At 44.6% G+C, this 19808-nt stretch overlaps 4 protein-coding genes and 1 long non-coding RNA gene across 7 annotated transcripts; 2 read left to right on the forward strand and 3 right to left on the reverse strand.

The window, feature by feature from the left end:
* The first annotated feature begins 1458 nt into the window (after positions 1-1458).
* Positions 1459-5534, forward strand: LOC100829588 (putative metallophosphoesterase At3g03305). 2 transcript variants are annotated; one of them, XM_024459940.1, is made up of 4 exons: positions 1459-1787; positions 3011-3252; positions 3431-5014; positions 5110-5534. In XM_024459940.1, exons 1-4 carry the CDS (start codon positions 1526-1528, stop codon positions 5224-5226), a joined length of 2205 nt encoding a protein of 734 aa, XP_024315708.1. In that variant the 5' UTR covers positions 1459-1525; the 3' UTR covers positions 5227-5534. The 2 variants fall into 2 exon arrangements, with proteins under 2 accessions (XP_024315708.1, XP_024315709.1); XM_024459941.1 differs by lacking the exon at positions 1459-1787 and having other exon boundaries at positions 2994-3252; positions 5102-5534.
* A 1681-nt stretch (positions 5535-7215) lies between these two features.
* Positions 7216-10169, reverse strand: LOC100837463 (fructokinase-1). Its single transcript, XM_003564778.4, has 4 exons — positions 9496-10169; positions 8000-8332; positions 7686-7802; positions 7216-7599 (listed from the first exon to the last, which is right to left on the reverse strand). Exons 1-4 carry the CDS (start codon positions 9886-9888, stop codon positions 7471-7473), a joined length of 972 nt encoding a protein of 323 aa, XP_003564826.1. The 5' UTR covers positions 9889-10169; the 3' UTR covers positions 7216-7470.
* Positions 8857-9488, reverse strand: LOC112271084. Its single transcript, XR_002963904.1, has 2 exons — positions 9310-9488; positions 8857-9219 (listed from the first exon to the last, which is right to left on the reverse strand). It is a non-coding gene; the product is annotated as an uncharacterized LOC112271084 (long non-coding RNA).
* Positions 10170-13022: 2853 nt separating the features above from the next.
* Positions 13023-15792, forward strand: LOC100839077 (selenoprotein F). The gene is made up of 4 exons (XM_003564784.4): positions 13023-13303; positions 14209-14267; positions 14668-14849; positions 15394-15792. The coding sequence occupies exons 1-4, from the start codon at positions 13132-13134 to the stop codon at positions 15467-15469; spliced, it is 489 nt and encodes a 162-aa protein (XP_003564832.1). The 5' UTR covers positions 13023-13131; the 3' UTR covers positions 15470-15792.
* A 486-nt stretch (positions 15793-16278) lies between these two features.
* LOC100838458 lies at positions 16279-19193 on the reverse strand. 2 transcript variants are annotated; one of them, XM_010234379.3, is made up of 7 exons: positions 18862-19193; positions 18035-18106; positions 17688-17755; positions 17335-17485; positions 17174-17257; positions 16692-16778; positions 16279-16526 (listed from the first exon to the last, which is right to left on the reverse strand). In XM_010234379.3, exons 1-7 carry the CDS (start codon positions 19033-19035, stop codon positions 16521-16523), a joined length of 642 nt encoding a protein of 213 aa, XP_010232681.1. In that variant the 5' UTR covers positions 19036-19193; the 3' UTR covers positions 16279-16520. The 2 variants fall into 2 exon arrangements, with proteins under 2 accessions (XP_010232681.1, XP_003564830.1); XM_003564782.4 differs by having other exon boundaries at positions 17335-17482; positions 18862-19188.
* Between the last annotated feature and the right edge of the window lie 615 nt (positions 19194-19808).

Here is a 19808-nt window from a genome sequence, read left to right on the forward strand (position 1 = left end):
TAGAGGACCTTGCAACGGGGTTGCTTCCTCTGACCCTTCACACCACAACACCAAGAGGACGAGTCCACCACTGATTACAGGGATCAAGGGCAAACATAGGACCACCAAGAAGGGATTCGGAAATTTCTGCAGAACCGTGCCCAGGCAAAGCTCTGTGAGCAAGAATAGCAGGACGACAACCAGAAAACCCTGCAGTCGATACAAAAGTAAGAGTCGTGAGTGCAAGTATATATGCAACACCCAATTTGATGCACGCACATATAATTGAACTTGAATTAGTGTGTAAATCGATTGAGGATCTGGATATTCTGCTCATAAGTGCTTACGTACGTACCTTGGTGAACATCTTGCAGAAGGAGCACCTGCCAACTCGGGCCACCGGCGGCGCGAATTTCGCCAGATTCGTGGACCTTCTGAGCGAATGAAACATAAGTACCCGTACCTGGGGGCAGGTAGGCATGTGTACTGTGCAGGGCAACGGCACAGGCCTGAGTCTTGTGTGTATGGTCCTTAATTTGGAAGCTGGATTGTGTATCGGGCCTGGGCGAATAAAACGAGCCTTGTACGTGCATACCACATGTCTGCGTGTGTAACGGAGGAATAGCCTGGCCTAATACGTTTTCACACGTTTTATCCGGTCAGAAGAAACACTGTCCTAGCCTCTCTCTTTTTTTGATTCGTGGACCATAGCACTACTTTTTTTCTTTTTCCGGACGACTTTCCGATATCTCGTCCCTCGGCACGTATTCAGGGCCTTTTTAGGGTTTTCGGCCCATCACGATATCTTATGCCCTTGCACAGCCCGGCCGTTTTTTGTGTTTTTGTCCAATTTTTTGATATCTTGTCCCCAAGCACACATTTCAACGGCTTTTCTAGATTCCGGCCGACTGGCCGAGTATTCGATATCATGTTGCCGACACACATATTCGGACATTTTTTGTTGGTCGAGAATCATCATTCTAACTATTTCTGTGGCTATAGTTTACATTTTTTGGGGGGTTTCAGAAGATTTTTCGATATTGTGTCCACGCTTTGTGTCCTTCTTGAACGGGAAAAAAATCACTGTTTTTCCCCCATTTCGTGAGCTATAACTCACGCATCTTGAGGTTTAAACTGATTTTTCAGTATCGTGTCCTTTGATACATGTTTTCCGGTTGTTTTGGCTGTCCGAAAAATTACCGTTCTCGCTATACTGTACGCTATACCATATTTTTGGATTTTGGACCGATTTTCCGATATGGTGCCCGTGATATACTCCCTCCGTTCCATATTAAGTGATGAGATATTACATATATCTAAACGTTTTTTATATAGATACATGCATATTTGGGGAAATCAGAGTCGGAGGGAGTACGTTTTTGTTTTTGGCATGTAAACTAAAAGCTGCTCACGGCGTATAATAGCGAAGACGTAATGCCGAAACGCCGCCCTCTGGCCGTTGAAAGCGTAAACTTGGACTAACATACCAACGACAACGAACTCTTCTTCCTTCCGCTCCCCTCCACTCCTCTGCTGCGCCTTCGCCATGGGTCCGCACGGGAACCGGCTCCTCCCCCTCCTCCTAGCCCTCGTCGCCGCAGCGGCCGGACCTTCATCCGTCGCCGCCGACGATAGGGCGGCGGTTGAGGTTTCCGGCGCGCCGGAGGGGGTCGTGTGGGTGGCCCAGCTTTCGGATCTCCACTTCAGCGTGCACCATCCGGACCGCGCCTACGACTTTCGGCGATACGTCGGCCCGGCGCTCGCCATGGTCAAGCCCGACCTAGTATTCATCACGGGTGACCTCACCGGTGTGTATATATATCCCCCTCTCTCGCCCCACTTACTATTGTTCCTTCGGTTGGTTGATCCCTTCGCCGGTGTTCGGGGTGAATGGCTGATTTGATGTTTGTTCTCGGTACAATGGATCATTAATGTTTAGCAGAACTCGGGTGATGCGAGGGGGTAAATAAGAAATAATTCAGAGATTAGCGAGGGATCAGTTTAAGCAAATGTGGTAAATGGATGGTTCTAGTCCATTTTTAGATAAAATCGTGGTATGATGCCAGAACATTTTAGCGAATCTGAGATAGTGTTGAACTGAATTCGGTATTGCAACTATAAATTAAGTAGAATACAGTCGGCGCTTGCTGTCGTGAGAGTAAGAGGACTGAGGAAGTACTGACAGTGGAGTGTAAAATGGAATGGCCGAAGTTGCTTTAGGTACTTTGCTGTTCATGTTAAAACTAAATGGGTTGGCAAATTCAGTATTACAATCCAGTATCAGGCCTGGCCTGATACAAACTTACAGCGCCCAAACCGGTGCCAACTGCCAAGTGGCCAAAAACAGTAAACTGATATCATAATTTAAGTAGGAGGGCAACCCCATATCAGACCTAATTTCAACTCACGACCCCCATTCTGGTGAGAATCAACATCAGCTGAGACCACCGCTCAGCGTACCGCGATTGCCCGCTATCGCGCATTCCAATCACAATTGGGCAGGAGGCGCGGTAGGGGCCATGTGTCGCCGAGACAAAAATTCCATTGCCACTCATGGGCAAAACTGCTAAAAAAATCAGGAGGCTAAATCAGTAAAATTGTCCGAACACCACCTGTAACCAAGGCCATGAACCAAAGGCCTAAAGTTCAAAGTTGCAACAGACCAGATATAGAACCAGCATACTTATATGAAATTGCCACACTCTTTTAATATCGCATTTACTATGGCTCGTACGGCCGATGAACTCGGAATTTCAACATTAAAGAAAAATACTTAAATAAATAGCTGATTTTCAATTTCATGTTCCAACCCAGGGAAATGGTAACCTGGTCAGCTGTGGTAGCTACAATCAACACCAGGACTTCAAGTGCATCTAGACCACCCTTAAACCTAAACCAACTAACCACATTTCAGTTCAGAAGACATGAGATGAACTTGATTCACTTTGTAACGTGCACTGATACTGAATAGGGTATACAAGACTAAGGAGGATGTCTCTCAACTATGAATATTTCTTGGTTTTGTGATTAGATGGAAAAAGCAAAGATCTGCTAACAATGAAGCAAAACGAGATGGAGTGGATTGAATATAGAAGTACGATGAAGGATGTCATTGAAATTAGCAAGCTTCCAAGAAGGATTTTCTATGATCTGAGAGGAAATCATGATAGTTTTGGTGTACCTGCATCTGGTGGGTCCTATGACTTCTATCAGAAGTATAGCATCAACGCTAACTTAAGACGACACGGACGCGTGCAAAGTATCACTTTGGAGGTCAGTGCCTCCTCTATGCATCCTTGCATGTCTGCATCTATCTAGAGGAAAAAAAACATATTTCCTCTTATTTCGTTAGCATCTTGTAGTTCAGTTTGCTGTGATTTTTACTTTCTTTGTAATCATTTACTGAATACCCTTGACATAACATATGGTAGTTCTATGGATGGATCTGCAGAATAGTGGTCGGAAGCATTTGTTTGTTGGCTTTGATAGCACCATGGAGATCGGTCTTAGAGGCCCAACGAATTTATTTGGGCATCCGACTGACAAACTGATTATGGAATTGGACCAATCACTGTCGCAGTGGGACACTGACTTTGACAATGCTCCAGTGACAAAAATTACAGCTGGTCACTTCCCAATGTCTTTCTCCGCGTTAACAGAATCAGGAAAAAGCATCAAGGATATCTTTCTAAAGCACTCGTTAGCAGCATACTTGTGTGGACATCTTCACTCAAGGTTTGGCAAGAATTTGAAGCGTTACTATCATCGAACAACTCACAGACCATCATTATACGAACACTACTACCAATATAACATGCATCAAGAATACACACTCCAGAGTGCTAAAGAGAATTGTTCTGAAGAAGCAGAACATATTGAGGAGTTCTGGGAGTGGGAGATGGGCGATTGGAGAAGGCACAGAACTATGAGGATATTAGCAATTGATGATGGTTATGTCTCCTTTACTGACATAGATTTCAGGCTAGGGTCAAAAAGTATAATTATAGTACCTACCTTTCCGCTCGACTCAAGATTCATGCAGAGAACCTCTGGTCCCCGTGATTTCAAATGTCATATCATGGGAGCTTCAACTTTTGATATAGTGAGGACTCTTGTATTCTCTCGACATGAGGTAGTATCTGTCTCAGTAAAGATATATGACTCGAGGTCAGGAAATCTTGAAGTAGTATTTGACTCTGAGATGAAAAGGGTGAGTGCCAATGAATCTAGAGGAGATATGTATTTAGTTCCGTGGAACTGGAGGGCATTTGCAGATCCTTCTCCAACCCGATTTTGGCTCCAAATTGAAGTGATGGATACAACAGGTGACACTAGTGTCAGCCAGTTGAGGCCATTCTCTGTAAATGGGTTGATTGCAAAAGTTAGCTGGACATGGAAGGAGTTTTATGTAATGGGCATTCAGTGGGCGTCGATATATCATCCTGCGCTGTGGTGCTTTCTTACTCTGATAATCTCATTGCTTCTTGTACCACGAGCTTCAGTTGTGCTATTTAAAGATCAATATACATGCACATATCTACGTGCGAATGGTAGTCAGTGGACATTGTTGAAGTATCTAGTTACTGGTTTCATCTGGCTTTTTGTTGAGCTGTCCAGGATGATTCTTGTATGGTCTTTGCTCTTGGTGTATATAATCTATTTGCTGGTCTTCCCTTGGTTGTTTGGTCATCCTGTAACTGAGGAAAGTGACCTTGCCTACATGACATACAGAGGCTGGACTCTTAAAAGATCCAATAGTGGCAATGGATTTTCTCATGCTGGCAGTCCAGATGTCATGGTTATTGTTCTACCTCACCTTTGCTTTGTGGTATTACCCACAATTGTGATTTTAGCTGCAATGGCTGCTGAGAGAACTGCATTCCGGGAACATTATCTTTCTCAATCAGGAAAGAAGAAAGATGATAACTACAAAAAGAGAGCAAGACAAACTGAACGTGATAGTTCATTAAGTGGTCGTTGGATAAGGAAAATTCTGATTGTTCTTTGCCTGGTGGTTCTATGGAAGCATTGGAAGGTATGCCTTTCTTTCAATCATGCAAGTTTTGTGTACCTGCAGTTTTACTAGTTTGAACAAATCGCTGACACCTTCTACATTGTTCAGCATTGCAGAGCTCTCGTGAAGGCTTATGCAATGAACCCTGTGCTCCATTCTCCAGTACATTTCTTCTTCATACCAGCGCTTGTAGTTTTTGCTATCTACAAAACCTCGTCCATTTAGCTGTTTAGTAGCCCTACTCGCAGCCCTGTGATTACATTTTCAGTGGACTCTCAAAGGCACTACAAATGGAGCACCTAGATAGCTACAGCCCGTGACTTAAGGTGTACTGGAGGGACAAGAGTCTGCTCTTTTTTTTTCCTTTTGTAGAGGAGATTTGTTAGATCAGCTAACATGCATAAAGATATTGTCAGCATTGTACTACACATAATTGAGAAACTACACGGCATTTCTTCAGAACTACTGAATGAACTCACATTGCTTGGTAGGGTTTCATCTTTCTTCTTTTCAAGAAATTTTAACTCCTGTTTACCGGTCTTGTGACTTGCTGCTTCATCATTTATCCTTGTGAAGAACCAAACGAGGTACTTGTCCAAAATATTTTCTTCCCATGTGAGGAATGGATTACACGTGTCATGGGTAGCTTTGCCCCTCGTATATTCCATTTCGTCGACGATCGACCTTGTCCCTGTGCGAGAAAATTCGCCAGGTAAAAGCACGGCACGTGGCGTTCTCTAGATGATACAAATGGTCGAGGCATCTCTGCAAAACGACACCGAATTCGTCACTTCTCAAAGAACCTACTCCGTATGACTTATGGCTATCCCCATCGAATAAGCACCTCAGGAAACAACACAGCACGGCAGAAACAAGATTCCTGCTTTCACCTAGTAACTCACCCCCCAAACACCCGAAAGATGAAACAGAGAATGGATCATCAAATCCCCTCGCTTTGCCTGTCGACAGCTCCACATTTCACATTCCAGAACTCCAGTTAGTCTACCGTACCAATTTATTTGATTTTCAGTATTCACGGTAGCAAATGATTTGTCCCTTCTGCGTGCCCCCATCGTAGTATATTCGACACGACCCAAGGATTACGTGAGCGGCGGAACCCAAGGACGGCTCCCTTTTTTTGTTCTTTTCTGCGGCAACAAACGGCAGCATGGGCGAGCCAGACGACGAAGAGTTACTCCTATGGTGCAAGCAATCGTCAGGGATCATCAGAGGATGCCTTCACGAGAAAACGCTGCGGGGACTCGCCCCGTCACGAGCACGGAGAGCCGGATGCGGCTGGTTTTGGTTTACAGAAACGCGACGCAGGTGTTTCGCTGACGAGAAACAGTCGCTGAAAGCTATATTCATTTCCAGATTGTGCGACAGCGACAATTTCCAGATTGTTTTTGTGTTAGATGTCTCCGTCTTGGCACTCTCTTTTGTTGGTTGGGCGAGCGCGAATGAAGGAGCTGGAGAATGGCGAGTTTGATTACATCTTTCTTGATATTTTTTGTTGGTATTGCTCCAGGTACGTAGAACCAGGTGAAACACTAAAAACTTGAACAGGAGCAAAAACTAACATAAAATGATTAGGGACTGGAGTACGTCATCTTGAGGTCCCTTCACGTACAGTTCAAGGCTATTTTCAACTTTTTTCTTGCTTCCTTTTATGCAATTCAAAGTTGACATAAAAAATTAGCAGGAGTGCGACGCACAATGTAACTTTTAGGATCTGCGTGGATTAAACAACAAAGCAATCATATGGAACAGCCTAGCAAATACTCCCTCCGATCCTAAATTGTTGTCGAAATATTACATGTATCTAAACGTTTTTTAAGAATAGATACATTCATATTTGGACAAATTTGAGTCAAGAATTTAGGATCAGAGGGAGTGCAAGCTACCATATTCCTCTGCAATATGCCAGTTCAGGCGACAGCACAGTAAAATCACAGATGATGTGCATTAGAATTTCTGTACCAAGATTTCATATATAATTGCTAACTAACACAAGTGATTGCCATCACACTTCACACCAACCAGACTACCACAACTGAATATTATTACTATCAGTAGAATCATGATGCCTCTGTCGCTTGTATGTTCACATAATAACAGCAGCGTTAATGGTTTAGTAGCCAAAAAATGAGAACAGAAAATCTCAAATTCACAGTGCGGAACCCCAAAATACGGTCATAGATAGTTCATGGAACATGGAAAAATAAATTCAGGACAGAACAGGATGATAATACAACTAGGGACCAGTTATTTAATCACATAAATGGCAAAGTGATATTGAAGGAGCTCTGCTTATTCAGATTAGGATTCCAAATCAAAAATCCCTTTACAAAAAAGGGGATTAGGGCAAACAAAAAAGGCAGAGGTATCCTAGGAGTACATCTGTTCCTGATCAAGATCAGCATACAATACAATTTGCAGAATTTGAAGCTAGTGAAAACCATAAAGCACATGACAATCTATGCTTTCTCTATCAGCCGCAAGACCTCAACTTCGGTGGGCAGTGAAGGGATTGCTCCTTTCTTCGTGGCGGTGATTGCTCCACATGCGTTGGCAAATTTAATCGCCTCCACAAGCTTTTTCTGATCCTGCAGCAATCAGCAGATATCGAATTAGCAAACCACCTATTTCTGTTGCACAGTAACACTAAATGATGTGTCCACAATCAACTCACTTGCAATGACGATGGATCGTGGACAATTTTTCGGAGCAGAGCTCCAACAAATGCATCGCCGGCACCTGTTGTATCAACTTGCTGTACTTTGTAGGATGGGACAACTCCACGGAAATCCTATAATCAAATATAACCAATTTTTAGTCTCAATATGAGCTTCCGAGGCTTGATGGCAATTGTGCAACTTCTATACTTGAGTGCATAGTTAGCAAAGCAATAATCAGATGAAGTTTTGGTTCAAACCTAGGGACTACAATCAGCAATGAAATAACCATTTCATTAAACAATAGTTTGTAAAAACTTATATTGCATACCTTGGTATAGTACTTGCATCCTTGATCTCCAAGAGTGACCAGGAGAAGCTTAAATGTAGGGCGCCACAGCTTCATGACAACATTGTCCTCCACTGAGTCGATGCCAGTCAAAAACTCAAGCTCGACTTCACTGACCTTGACAATATCTGCCTGGTCCCAGATACTCAAGATCTTGGTGCGAGCCTCGTCACGGGAAGGCCACAATGCCTCCCTCAGGTTTGGATCATAGGAGAGCAAAGCGCCAGCCCCTTTGGCTATCTCCATGGCACGAAGATGTGCAGTCCGGCAAGGCTCAGCAATCAAACTTATTGATCCATAGTGGAAGACTGCAGCCTGAGTACATTATAACTTGTAAGATATTTTCCATCAAATAAATAGAACTGTGCAGTACAGAAACTTCACAGCAAATCGATATCATAAGAACTGCACATTTTCTAACAAATTCTACATGTAAAGGCACAAATCTAGCCATGAACAGTACAATTATCTAGCAGTATCTGTATGTTGTATTTCTGGACCATAATTTACAGATTTGCTATTTCTACTGTAGATCGCAAGGGAAATTGTTATTTCTAATCTAAGTCTGCACATCATAATAAAGCCTAAAATTGCACAAAAGACTACCTGGCAATTCTAGTCAGTAATTCTACAAATGAATGACTTCTATAGCTACAGATGAGCTCTAAAAGAGTCCTCTTTCTAAAATGTGTGACTACTTAATTACTGTTAGATGAAGAATCAACAGCCACGATCGTTCCCATAATTTAATTATACATGCGGAGGTACAAAATGGAACCAACTTCAGATCAAACCAACTATATCTGACATGCACAGTTGTCAAAAGTATTACAACCATGTCAAGAACTGATCTATTAACATACTCTCGGTTATTGTGAATACAACGAGATGAACTTCCCGTTTTGTCTCCATTGTACTACATGACACGGGCTAAAGATTTCTACTTGGCCGGCTCAGTTCGGTAGATCCAAGAATTACAATTTTGACTTGTGTCATACCGGCTATCCTTTAGATGACTTCTCTGTCTCCCTCAATTTCATGCATGTTAGGGTGAATCACATAAGACACATGATCAGATCTAGGAAAAGAACAAGCACCAACTAGAACGCACAACAAGATCCGACCAAAACCAGCACCGAAGGCGCCTTATTTGCTACGGAATATTTGGATTCCAGGGAAGATTCAACACCGACGCGCCCGAACTACACGGAAGGAAAAGGACACCTTTTAGGTGTAGAAAACAAGAGGAACAGGACAAAAGAAAATTCAAGCCGCCGCCACCTAATGCGTACCAAATCAGTACAAGAAACCTAGCGCTGGCGTCCAGATCCAAGAATCGAACCAAGAAACCGGCCTGAGATTCTATTCCGCTCGATGGGATCGAGCCGGGGTCCTTACCCAGATCACGGGACATAACAAGAACTCGAGCCAAGAAACGGTATTGAGATGATAAGGAATCTCGTATTAAGATTGCGTACCTTCTTGATGAGCTCGACGTTGAGCTCGGCGGCGGTGAGGAGCATGTCGGCGCTGGGGTTGCGGTAGAACATGAACTCGCGCTCCCCGTCGGCGCGCAGCGTGACGAAGGCGAGCGCGGTGCGCGCCCCGGAGTCGAAGACGACGGCGCTGGCGTCGACGCCGTTGTCGCGGAGGATGCCCGCGAGCATCCGGCCGAACTCGTCGTCGCCGAGCTTGCCGACGAAGGCGGCCGCGCCGCCGAGCCTCGCGACCGCGATGGCGACGTTGGCCGGCGCGCCCCCGGGGGCCTTGACGAACGCCGGCGCCTCCGCCAGCGACACCCCCGCCACCGTCGGCACGAAGTCTATCAGCATCTCCCCGAAGCTGATCACCAGCTCGCGCTTTCCCGCCATTTCGACCCCCTCCAAGAACTGGCACGGGCACACGGACGGAGAGGGAGAGGGGAAAAGGGGGAGAATGGGGGGATGATGTGCGCGCGTGTGGGGGATTTTCTTCGGTGAGGTGGCGAGGCAACCGATTATATAAGGAGAGGGAGCAGGAGCTGAGGCCGGAAGACGGGAGAGGAGGGGGAGGAATGCGACTGCGAGATTGATCTGCAAGAGCTTTTGTGCGGTTGCGTTTTGCTGGGGGCGCGTTTGCGGCGGCGACTGGCGAGGCGAGGGGCGTAAATCTTCTGGTGGATAGAGAGGCCGGTTAATTAGGGAAGCTTTGCCTTGTCAAAACAAGATAAGATCTCCCCTTGGAAATAGGAGTAGAATGGTGTGTGTATGCGGATTTTCCAAACCCCTATTTGAAACAGGGAAGGCGATCCGATAATTTGCTCTCAGATCAGGACTTCTTCTCCAAGGAACACAAGGAACTGAGGTGTTAATATGCTTTTAATTGAGGAGACAGTATTGCATCGAAATGATGCACATAGCTTCTAATGACAAGGGCAACGACGGAGTGATATCAGCCAAACCATGTTGGATAATTGTGGACGTGGAAGAGACAAATAGCATATTTTTATAGTCATCTCCATGACTTGCGAAATAAAAAAAAACATTGTTTTATCAACCACCATACATGTTCTAATGTTTTCAGACTAAAATGCAGATATATAAAAAAGTGACACCAGCTTACGTTTCATTTGCGGTAAGATGGATAAGCGAGAAAAAATAGATAAGTAAGACATGCGAGGGATAATGGAACCAAATGTGTTATAAAGAGTGCATGAATAACTTGAACATAACCTTATTTATTTCAAGGGGGGCTAAAGTACCTTTGTTTGACATTCACTTTGATTTGATGGAATACGTTTAGTAAATTGAACTAGATCTAACATCGCTATAAAAGAACTTGGAAAGAAATGGCTATTTTAAAGAAATAGGGGTTTTCAAGATCGTTTTGTGCACGCATCTAACCCGTGGTCTTAGTGCAAACTTCTATTAACCGAGTACATCATGTGCTTATATTCATAGGCGAAGGACACTATATAACTTTTGGAGTTCGGCTTCGTTGGATAGCCTTAGACCGAGGGATATCGAGCCTAATTTTTTTTGTGAGGCTTCCAAATTAGATGAGCATAACTAGTCTGAAATTTGGGTTCTGATTCTCTGGGAACCGAGAAGTTGGAGGAGGACAGCTCCAAAAGAACCGGACCTAAAGCATTTTTGGCATTAGGTCCGCATGGATATAATGTAAAAACATGTGATCCAATTTAGTTAAGAAAATATACGGCAAGAAACCATCTCTTAGTTAATTAGAGAATACAAATTTCCCTATCATCCAACTCACCAACCGCGACAAAACTGAGGAGCCGCGGCCTTGTTCATTTTTGCGGTCACCAACCGTGAGCGCTGCGATCTCGACCCGAGATCGCAAAAGAGAAGACAAGCGAGCTAGCCCAAAGGCCCCCCAACGCCAACGGAACGGGGAACATGCAGAACAAGCGTTCCAGCTCGAAGCCATGGCCGGCTGGGGCCCGGCGTGTCATCAACAACCACGGGCTCCACGAGAATCAGACGCGCCCGAACGTTGGACAGCTACCGAGGAGCAAAAGAGCGCCCGAAAGCCGCCGAGGTTTCGTCACGGTGCGTGCGGGGCCTCCCGTCAGCCCACTCCCGTCCGTTTCTTCCTCGGAACGGAAGAGCTCGCCGCCAAGTGGGACCAGCCGTCGGTGACGTGGCTGACCCGTTCTGGTCCTACAGCACGGCGGCTTGCATCGTTACTCACGGGAAAACGACACCTTGTTCTTGCCCGTTTCCTGAACCCGCCGTCCGCCCGTCTCATTCCGGCACGGGGAAATGACACGTTCTTCTCGCTCGCTGCCTGCTGTGGTTCCAAATCCAATTGCTTTACCCTGGCGAAGAGGGAAGGAAACTCGTTGACCAGACCAGACGCGCACGGTTCTTCGCCAATCTACTCCGGCCAGTAACTGTCTCTCAATCTCGTGCGAGATTCTGTTCTCGTCTCATCGGGCTCCGGCCAGCTCTACACGGGACACGGCACGGCACGGGCAGCATCTGCTGCTTTCTCAACAGTCCGTGGATAGGATTTCCCGGTCGATCTACTCACCCATACTGGTTCCGTTTTATCCGCGCCGATTCCCCATCCTTCGTAGGAACGAACGAACGAGTGGATGCTCTACTTCTGGTGCGTGTTTTTGACTTGCTTCATCCGGCTGCTTCTTTTCTTGATCGATGCCTCAAATTTCGACGGATTTACCATCTACAGAGAGCACCACGTTTTCTCAAGACGCCGACTGACCTTTGTCAGATACGGAAACAAGCTACGTCAACACAGCACACCTTGCGCGGCTGCTACTATATGCCCTGAACGTTTTGTAGTCAACAATACAACGTGCCCGATCGATCTCCCGCGTCCTACTGAAAAGTGCCATTTCGAGTTCTCAATCCAGATGCATGGCGATCATTATATTCCCTGACTTGAGAAACAAGCTGCTGCTAGCTCATCTCCTGCTGTTTTGTTCCCGGTCTGGCCTCATCATCATTCAGAAATCAGAAAGCAAACAAACCACAAGCACGCACGATACGAGCTCCCACCAACCTATTGTTAATTAAACCAGCCGGGCGACCACGAGGAAATACCACCGACCACATTCTTAATCGTCGTGCACGGGACCTTTTTGCATCGATCTAGAGGTTTATGAAGCAGAGTACGTAGTAAACCTGCGAAGTGTTGAGAAAACGGTGGGTCAGAAGCCGGGATGTAGGTTTTCCCCATGGTTTCTTCGAGTTGCATCACATGCATATGCCCGTCACAACACAATTTGTTTTGGTTTTCAGAATCCGGAGTGGTTCCGGACGCATGTTATCGAACGCTACCATTTGTAAAGAATCGCGTGATACGACGACAATGGATCTCGAGGACGACACTTCTTCCGACATAAAAAAAAGTTGAAGAGTTTATTGGGCCGGAAAGCATAGGCTCTGAACATTTACTGCCTGGCCTGGAATTGTGCTGAGGCCCAAAATCTTGCCCCTTTCGACCCTTTGGCGGTTTGGCCCAATAAGCTGCCGGTTAGTCGTCGTCTCCGTCGTTCGTCGTTGTCGTCGTCGTCGTGGTGCTAGCGAGAGTTCGGAAGTCGGAACCCTACGCTGTTTCGTTCGAACGGCGAGGGTGGGCCGAGAGAGATGGTTCGATATCTTCCCTTCGCGGCGGCCGTAGCCGTGGTGCTCGCGTGCTGCTCCGTCCTCTGCAGCGGCGCCGAGCGGCTCGGGGCGAGGGAGTGCGAGGAGCTCGGGTTCACCGGCCTCGCCCTCTGCTCCGACTGCACCGCCCTTGCCGAGTTCGTCAAGGACCAAGGTACGCACAGATTCGGCCTGTATCCACTCCGCTCGTCATGTGATGGTGGTATGATTAGGGATCTGAGCCGAGCAAGGCCTAGGAGTATAGTAGTAATTCGTATGTGATTTCTCTCTCCCGATTCGATTGATTTATAGTGCCAAATCTGTTAGGGTTCGACCGTAATGTTAGCTATATCGCGGTTTGCAGCCGGGAAACTGGCTCTTGGTAACCTAAGGAAGCCCAATTATAGTAGAAATGCATTTGTAGACCACATACCAGTGGCCTCTTTATAATAAAAATATCAAATTACTATAGGAAGACATGATTAGCGTACCTGAATTTATTTGTTTCAGATTTCCCGGTGATGAGTTACTCAAGCAACCTGGGAAAGAACTATGCCCCTTTTGTAATAGAAGAACCATCTCCAAAACTTTGATTTTGATAATTAGGGGTCTGTGGCTGGGGGGAGACTTTATGAATTGAGGAGCTCATTCAACACATCCCATACTGATTTTTCTAGGAAATTTGAGGTTTGTATGCAGTTGTAGAACAGACCAACAGGGTGGTGTTTGAAGTGTGGGTTAATAAATCTCATTCCTCTCTACATCTCACAAAAGGTCAGGGTGGTGTTTATTATGGAAATTCCCTATTTTTCTGTATGTTGTGTCGGTTCGTTCATTTAGGAGCACTCTCAAGCTAGCTGGATTTATAAGTTGATTAGTTTTGCCAATTTATCTTGTAATTCGGAGAATTCAACTTTATCAAGTTTTCTCATTGCTTGTCTTGAATGAAAACTTTTGGTCAATTAGGACTCAGTAGCTGTCTCTTGAAAACCCCGACTACGATGGGTTCCGTTTTCTTCAGTGACATTTGCTGGTTGGTCCAGTCACCGTCTTAACAATGTATTGATTTTGTGGTTGCAGAGCTAGTTGATGACTGTCGTAAATGTTGCACAGAGGATTCTGATGATTCTGTTAGCAAGGTATAAAGTATAAACAACGAAACTCCATGTATATACCGAATAAGTGATGACTGAATCAGTATCCACTTTCGGATTTAGAGTGCATTTGTTGCTATTTTTTATCGTCGTTATGTCGGGGCCTTATCAGGTTATATGTCTTCTTAATATAAATTATTTGCTTGCTCTTCTCATAAGTTGTAAGGTGTATTCAAGCTAAACATGCAGCTTATGTCCATTGGATATCTATAGATGAATTTGTTATTTGGGATTTTACAGGATGTTCTTAAGTCTGGTCTTGAAATATATCCTAAACTACACAAGATCTGTCAGATGCTTTCAAGGCCGAACATGAGCATTCTACTTTCCACATAGCAGCTTTACTTCCTCCTGATATAATATCTTCTGGTGTTTGCTACTGCAGCTCACATTCTCCGGTGCAATCATTGAGGTATGCATGAGAAAGCTGGTGTTTTATCCAGATGTCGTTGGCTTCATTGAAGAGGATAAAGATGACTTCCCTTATGTAGAAGCCCGTTACGCATATGGCTCTCCACCAAAGCTCATAATGCTTGACGACAAGGGTGAACAGAAGGAGACTATAAGGCAAGTTCTCTTTGAGTTGAGACGTTTGAACTTCTTCCCCGAAAAATAAACAAAAGAACTGGTTCTGTCTTAATTCATTACCATTTACTGGCTGCCACTTACAGTATCTGTTGTCTGCTACCTCTCCCCTTTCCCATGTGAAATAATTCAAAGTGCAATCTGATTCTTTTAAAATAATATGAAAGTATAATCTGATGATCGATACATCAGGCAAAGGAATATTTGGATTTATCTATGTCTGCATACTGCAGTTTATTTGGACATAATTGCACAGGCTTCAAACATGTTAAGTAGTTATGTAGTGGACTAGTGGTAGGCTGGTAGCAGAGGTGCAGTAGGTCATTGAGAACCAGGTCTTTGCGGAAGTGGCAGCATTCCCTTGGTACACAATTTAGTTGTGGATGAATTACTTTTTGCTGTTGTGTTGAATAATTTGAGCTTCCTCCCAATCCTGTATGCTGAAGCTTAATATACCCGTTTTATGGTTTTAAAAACACATATTTTCATTCATTTGTTCATTAACTGAAACCAACTGAACGCGCAGGATTGACAACTGGAAGCGAGAGCATATCAGGCAATTTCTCAAAGAGAAGGTGAAGCCAGCGAAATCAGACAGCTGATCAATAGCGCAGAGTTCCTTTCCATGTAGAACCCGATATGTACTTTTGGTTCTTTGTAAGCAATGTCACGGTGCTTCAGTGATCTGTACCTAATCCTGGATAGCATTTGTGCACCTCAACTACTGTTGTTACTACAAGAGGACCTTTCATTTATGCCGTGCGTCTGTTTTGTGTTCAGAGATTCAGAGTCAGGCCGCTAGAACTGTGATCCATCTCCAAAACGGGGACCAGTGTAAAACGAAACGAGCCTAGACGTTTTCCTGAAAAACTTGTACCATGCCAACTGTTGATTGTACAAGCAGGTCAGTGCTCTCGTTATTGTCTATCGTTGCCTGCACTGAAATGTTATTTACCAAATGGGCACATCTTATATTTCTTCGTCGGTCGATTAAAAAATCGTTTAAATTCAAGGATGTGGTGTTCGGTGAACGGCGGCCATCAGCCCATCAGCCGTTTTTGTTCACGGCTATTTTAGAGCTCTACAGTCTTCTGACACTCGACCTACTTTGTCATAGACGCGGTTGTTAGCCAAAGATATATCCAGCATTGGGTTAACCTCCGAAGTCGATTTGGACTCTGCGATGTTCTAAGCAAATTTGATTGCGGCAGCCAACCCAACACAGCAAACTTGTCCAAGCCAAGCCACCACCCACCGGGCATGACTGCACTGCATTCTATTCTACTACTGTAGCATAAATGCCGGTGCAGAGTTAGTCTAACCATATGCCGATGCAGAGTTAGTCTAACCATCGGCATGACCGCGACCCTCGAAACATAAATGTGGGCATGGAATTCCAACTTGCATCAACTTGAATCATCGAATCATTCTAATGGCGGCCATTTTATTGAAAGGAAGGAAATGTATCAAGTTGCATCTGTAGCTTTCCTCATATGTACAGTTGAGCTTGACGGGGTCCTGTTGTTGCAGCTACTCCATCTAATTCCCCTACATTTTCCTCCACGCTTCGCAGAGGCTCCGAGCCGAGGGAAGCTTCGCTTCGCAGGCTTCATCTTTCTCTCAAGGGTTATGGCTCCAGGTTCCGGTGAGCCCCTAGACCTGCAGACGGAAGATGTCCGGTGAGCGGTGAGCTGAATTGTCTGTCCTCTTGGAATAGATTGCAAATGTGTTGGCAAAAACCGCAGCGGGTTCAGATAATTGTTACTGTTCTGTAGCAAATGTAACAAATCCAATTGCTTTTCCAATCACTGAAAGAAATAATACCTGTCTTCGCCGCCGATGTTGAAAAGCATAGCAAGAGCGTGCTATAACATAACATGGAAGGAAGAATCCTGCAAACTGAAGAGTCGCCTGAAAATGAAGGAAATATTTAGTGTCCTGAAAAAACATAGTGCCAGATGAAGGAAGGAAATATTTCTAAATCAAATCTTTTCTGTAAATTCTAAACAGCCTGAGGGAAAAACTGTTTAAACAAAACCAAGCTCCCACTACTTAGGACTTCAAACAAAAACATTAGTAAATTCTGGTCACAGGAAATTATGGGTAATGAATCATATAGAAACACATCCATCTCAAGGATAAAGTATATGGTCCTTCAGAAGTAATTATTTGTAGCATTAGAAGTTCCAAATACTTAGATAGAAGGTGGGCATAACATCTTAGGAGATAAAGTTGAAAGCATAATACCGAGATAGCACAAAAGAAAACAAAATTTTGAGATAACAAAGTAGGTCATTTGAACTCACACTGAACAACACCGTTGCATCTTGTAGCATGCTAACATCCCTCACAATTACGATTACATGGCGCACAAGCAAAAGGAACATCAACTGCAAAATTAACATTATTCATCACCCTCAAGCACTAAAAAAAATAGGTTTACTGAGAAAAAGTTTCTGTAACATACAATTAAAGCAACAGTCCGGCAGCATGTGACACCACTTGAATTTGAGGACACACAGTCATCAAATTCAGCATGCAGCAGCTGCTGCTCTGCAATGGCAATCGCTAGAAAATGGGAGTCGTGGGGATCAATTCGTCCAACCCAGCTTTGCCTGCTTATAAACAAACAGTCATCACTTCAGAGCATATACTTTAGAGAGGATATCCAAAAGCCAGAGTACCAACATCGACATTGCTATGGGAAATTCCGTGCTACTTTAATGTTAGAAGCACTGTGAATTGCATTCTTCAATCCAAATTTTAGCTGATTTCCACGATTTCACCAAAAAGATGAAGAAGGATTGTATCAGTAAGTACCTAAGGTCCATGCTTATTTCATCTGAACAACATTTGGTTGGAGGGAGGACATAGTTCGGGGAGTAGACCTGTAGGCAAATGGAAACATAAATCAACTCTGAAAGACTCCACAAACAACTAAATGATATGGCAAAAATCACTAAACCAGCAATATTTTATTTTCTTCTACAATGCAGTTGTCCTGAAATTGGACTGCTCATAATTCATAGTCTAAACTAGAGCTACCTAAACCAAGAAGGTAGGTTATTAACAGTCCACCCAAAAATTAGGTTGCTTGTCATCACCTAGAAATGGAAATGCAATGCAGCATTGCTCCGTGATGGTAGTCTTGGAATAGAAATACCCACCTGGTTGCAGATTTCACATGTAATGTTCCCCTTCTTGTTGCACCACCTCTGTATGCATTTCCTGTGGGCGAACTGCATCCAAGCAACACCAGTTGAGTTGACCAACATACGATTAGCATTTTGTTTAGAGGATAATCCCAAGCCACGTGTACAACAATCGTGAAAGGAAACAATCAATTATTTGACAGCTGGAAGGGGAAGCAAATAATTGCTTGGATAAACATGGACCATCATCCGCTGGAAATTCGAATGTTAACACTATACGAGGATTTCATCACCAAAAACACATTTTATTTATTGAGAAACCATTCGATCAGAGGGCAGTGTTTTGGACACTGCAACACGTCTGATTCCTTAGTTGCGTTGGGCTTAATTTAGAACTTTCGCTGCTCCTAATCACATTAAATTCCAGTCTAGAGATATGTTCACAATCGATAAGACCAAAGAAATTTAATCAAACAAAAATCAAGGTCATAGTAACAGTAGAGGGCATCAAGACAAATTTCAGCAGAAAAAAAGGAAGAGGGATGCACCTAGTAGCGTCAGCATAAACCAAAAGAAAGGAAAACACAGGAGTCACATGACTAACAAGCACAAACTAGAGTTGATTGAAGCAAATATCAGAGGACGGGGGAACTCGGAAAGAACATCTCGACATATGCTAATCTCACCGAAGAAAATAGCAACAGATTTCTGCGTCGCTTTTACAGACCGCTACGCTTGGCTCACTTCAGCTCCTCAACAAGCAAGCAAGAAAAGAAACATCCTCCCGGGGAGAGGAAGAAAGGGAGGGAGGCAGAGTCCAGAGGACAGAGATGGGGGTTTACCTTGAGTGTGCCAGTGCAGGCGCAGGGGGAGTCCATGGCGTCCTCCTCCCCCTCCTCCTGGCATATCCGGCACTCTATCGCCCCCTTGCCGTCCACCCCGACCCCGACCACCACCTCCACCTGCGCTTGGCCGCCGGAGCAGACATCACCGGCAACCTGCTCGTCGCGCGCCATCTCTCTGACCCCTCCCTCTCTCTCTCTTCGTTCGCTTTCTTCGGAGCAGGTATGGAGAAGGAGCCAAAAGGCGGGGGCGGGCCTTTTTCTAGCTCGCGGGACAACAACTCCAAGAACAAGGAAGATGTGGGGTGGGAGGAGAATACCAAGCGAGGGGTACTCTACTAGTATATACACATTTTTCTTGGCTGCTGCTTACGAGTATTTTAGTACTCATTTCGTGGGGGTTTTACTTGGACTGCTTTGCTTGCGGTTTGTTTTCTTGTGGCGTCCAATGATGAGTCAGTGATTGGGGGTTCGTACTTCGTGGGGTGGTTAGTGGCCACTGAGGTAACTTCCACTTGAGCTAGTGGGAGATGAGACGATACTGACACTCGTGCCTCTTTCCGTTGTTTACCTGCGGTCTCTTTGGCCAGCAAAAGACTCTTTGAGTAGCGACTGTAGTGTTCTTTTTTCAACTGCAAAAAAGATACTAGGACTGCTTGCTTGTACATCCACCACAAGAGTGTAGGAGATCAATGTTACTCCTTCGGTCCATATTAATTGTCGAAATATTACATGTATCTAAACGTTTTTTAGGCATAAATACATTCATATTTGAACAAATTTGAGACAATTAATATAGATCGGAGGCAGTACTACAAAGATTTCATTGAGAAATACCGTAGTACTAACCAATTTCGACGGTGTCCTGCAACTTTACCCCCGTTCAACGGATGGTGTTTTTCTTCGTCCAAATTTATTGCCTTTTCCGGTCTGGGTTGTTGTAGTAT

Source organism: Brachypodium distachyon, chromosome 2, assembly GCF_000005505.3.
Source record: "Brachypodium distachyon strain Bd21 chromosome 2, Brachypodium_distachyon_v3.0, whole genome shotgun sequence".
Taxonomy (NCBI): Eukaryota; Viridiplantae; Streptophyta; class Magnoliopsida; order Poales; family Poaceae; genus Brachypodium; species Brachypodium distachyon.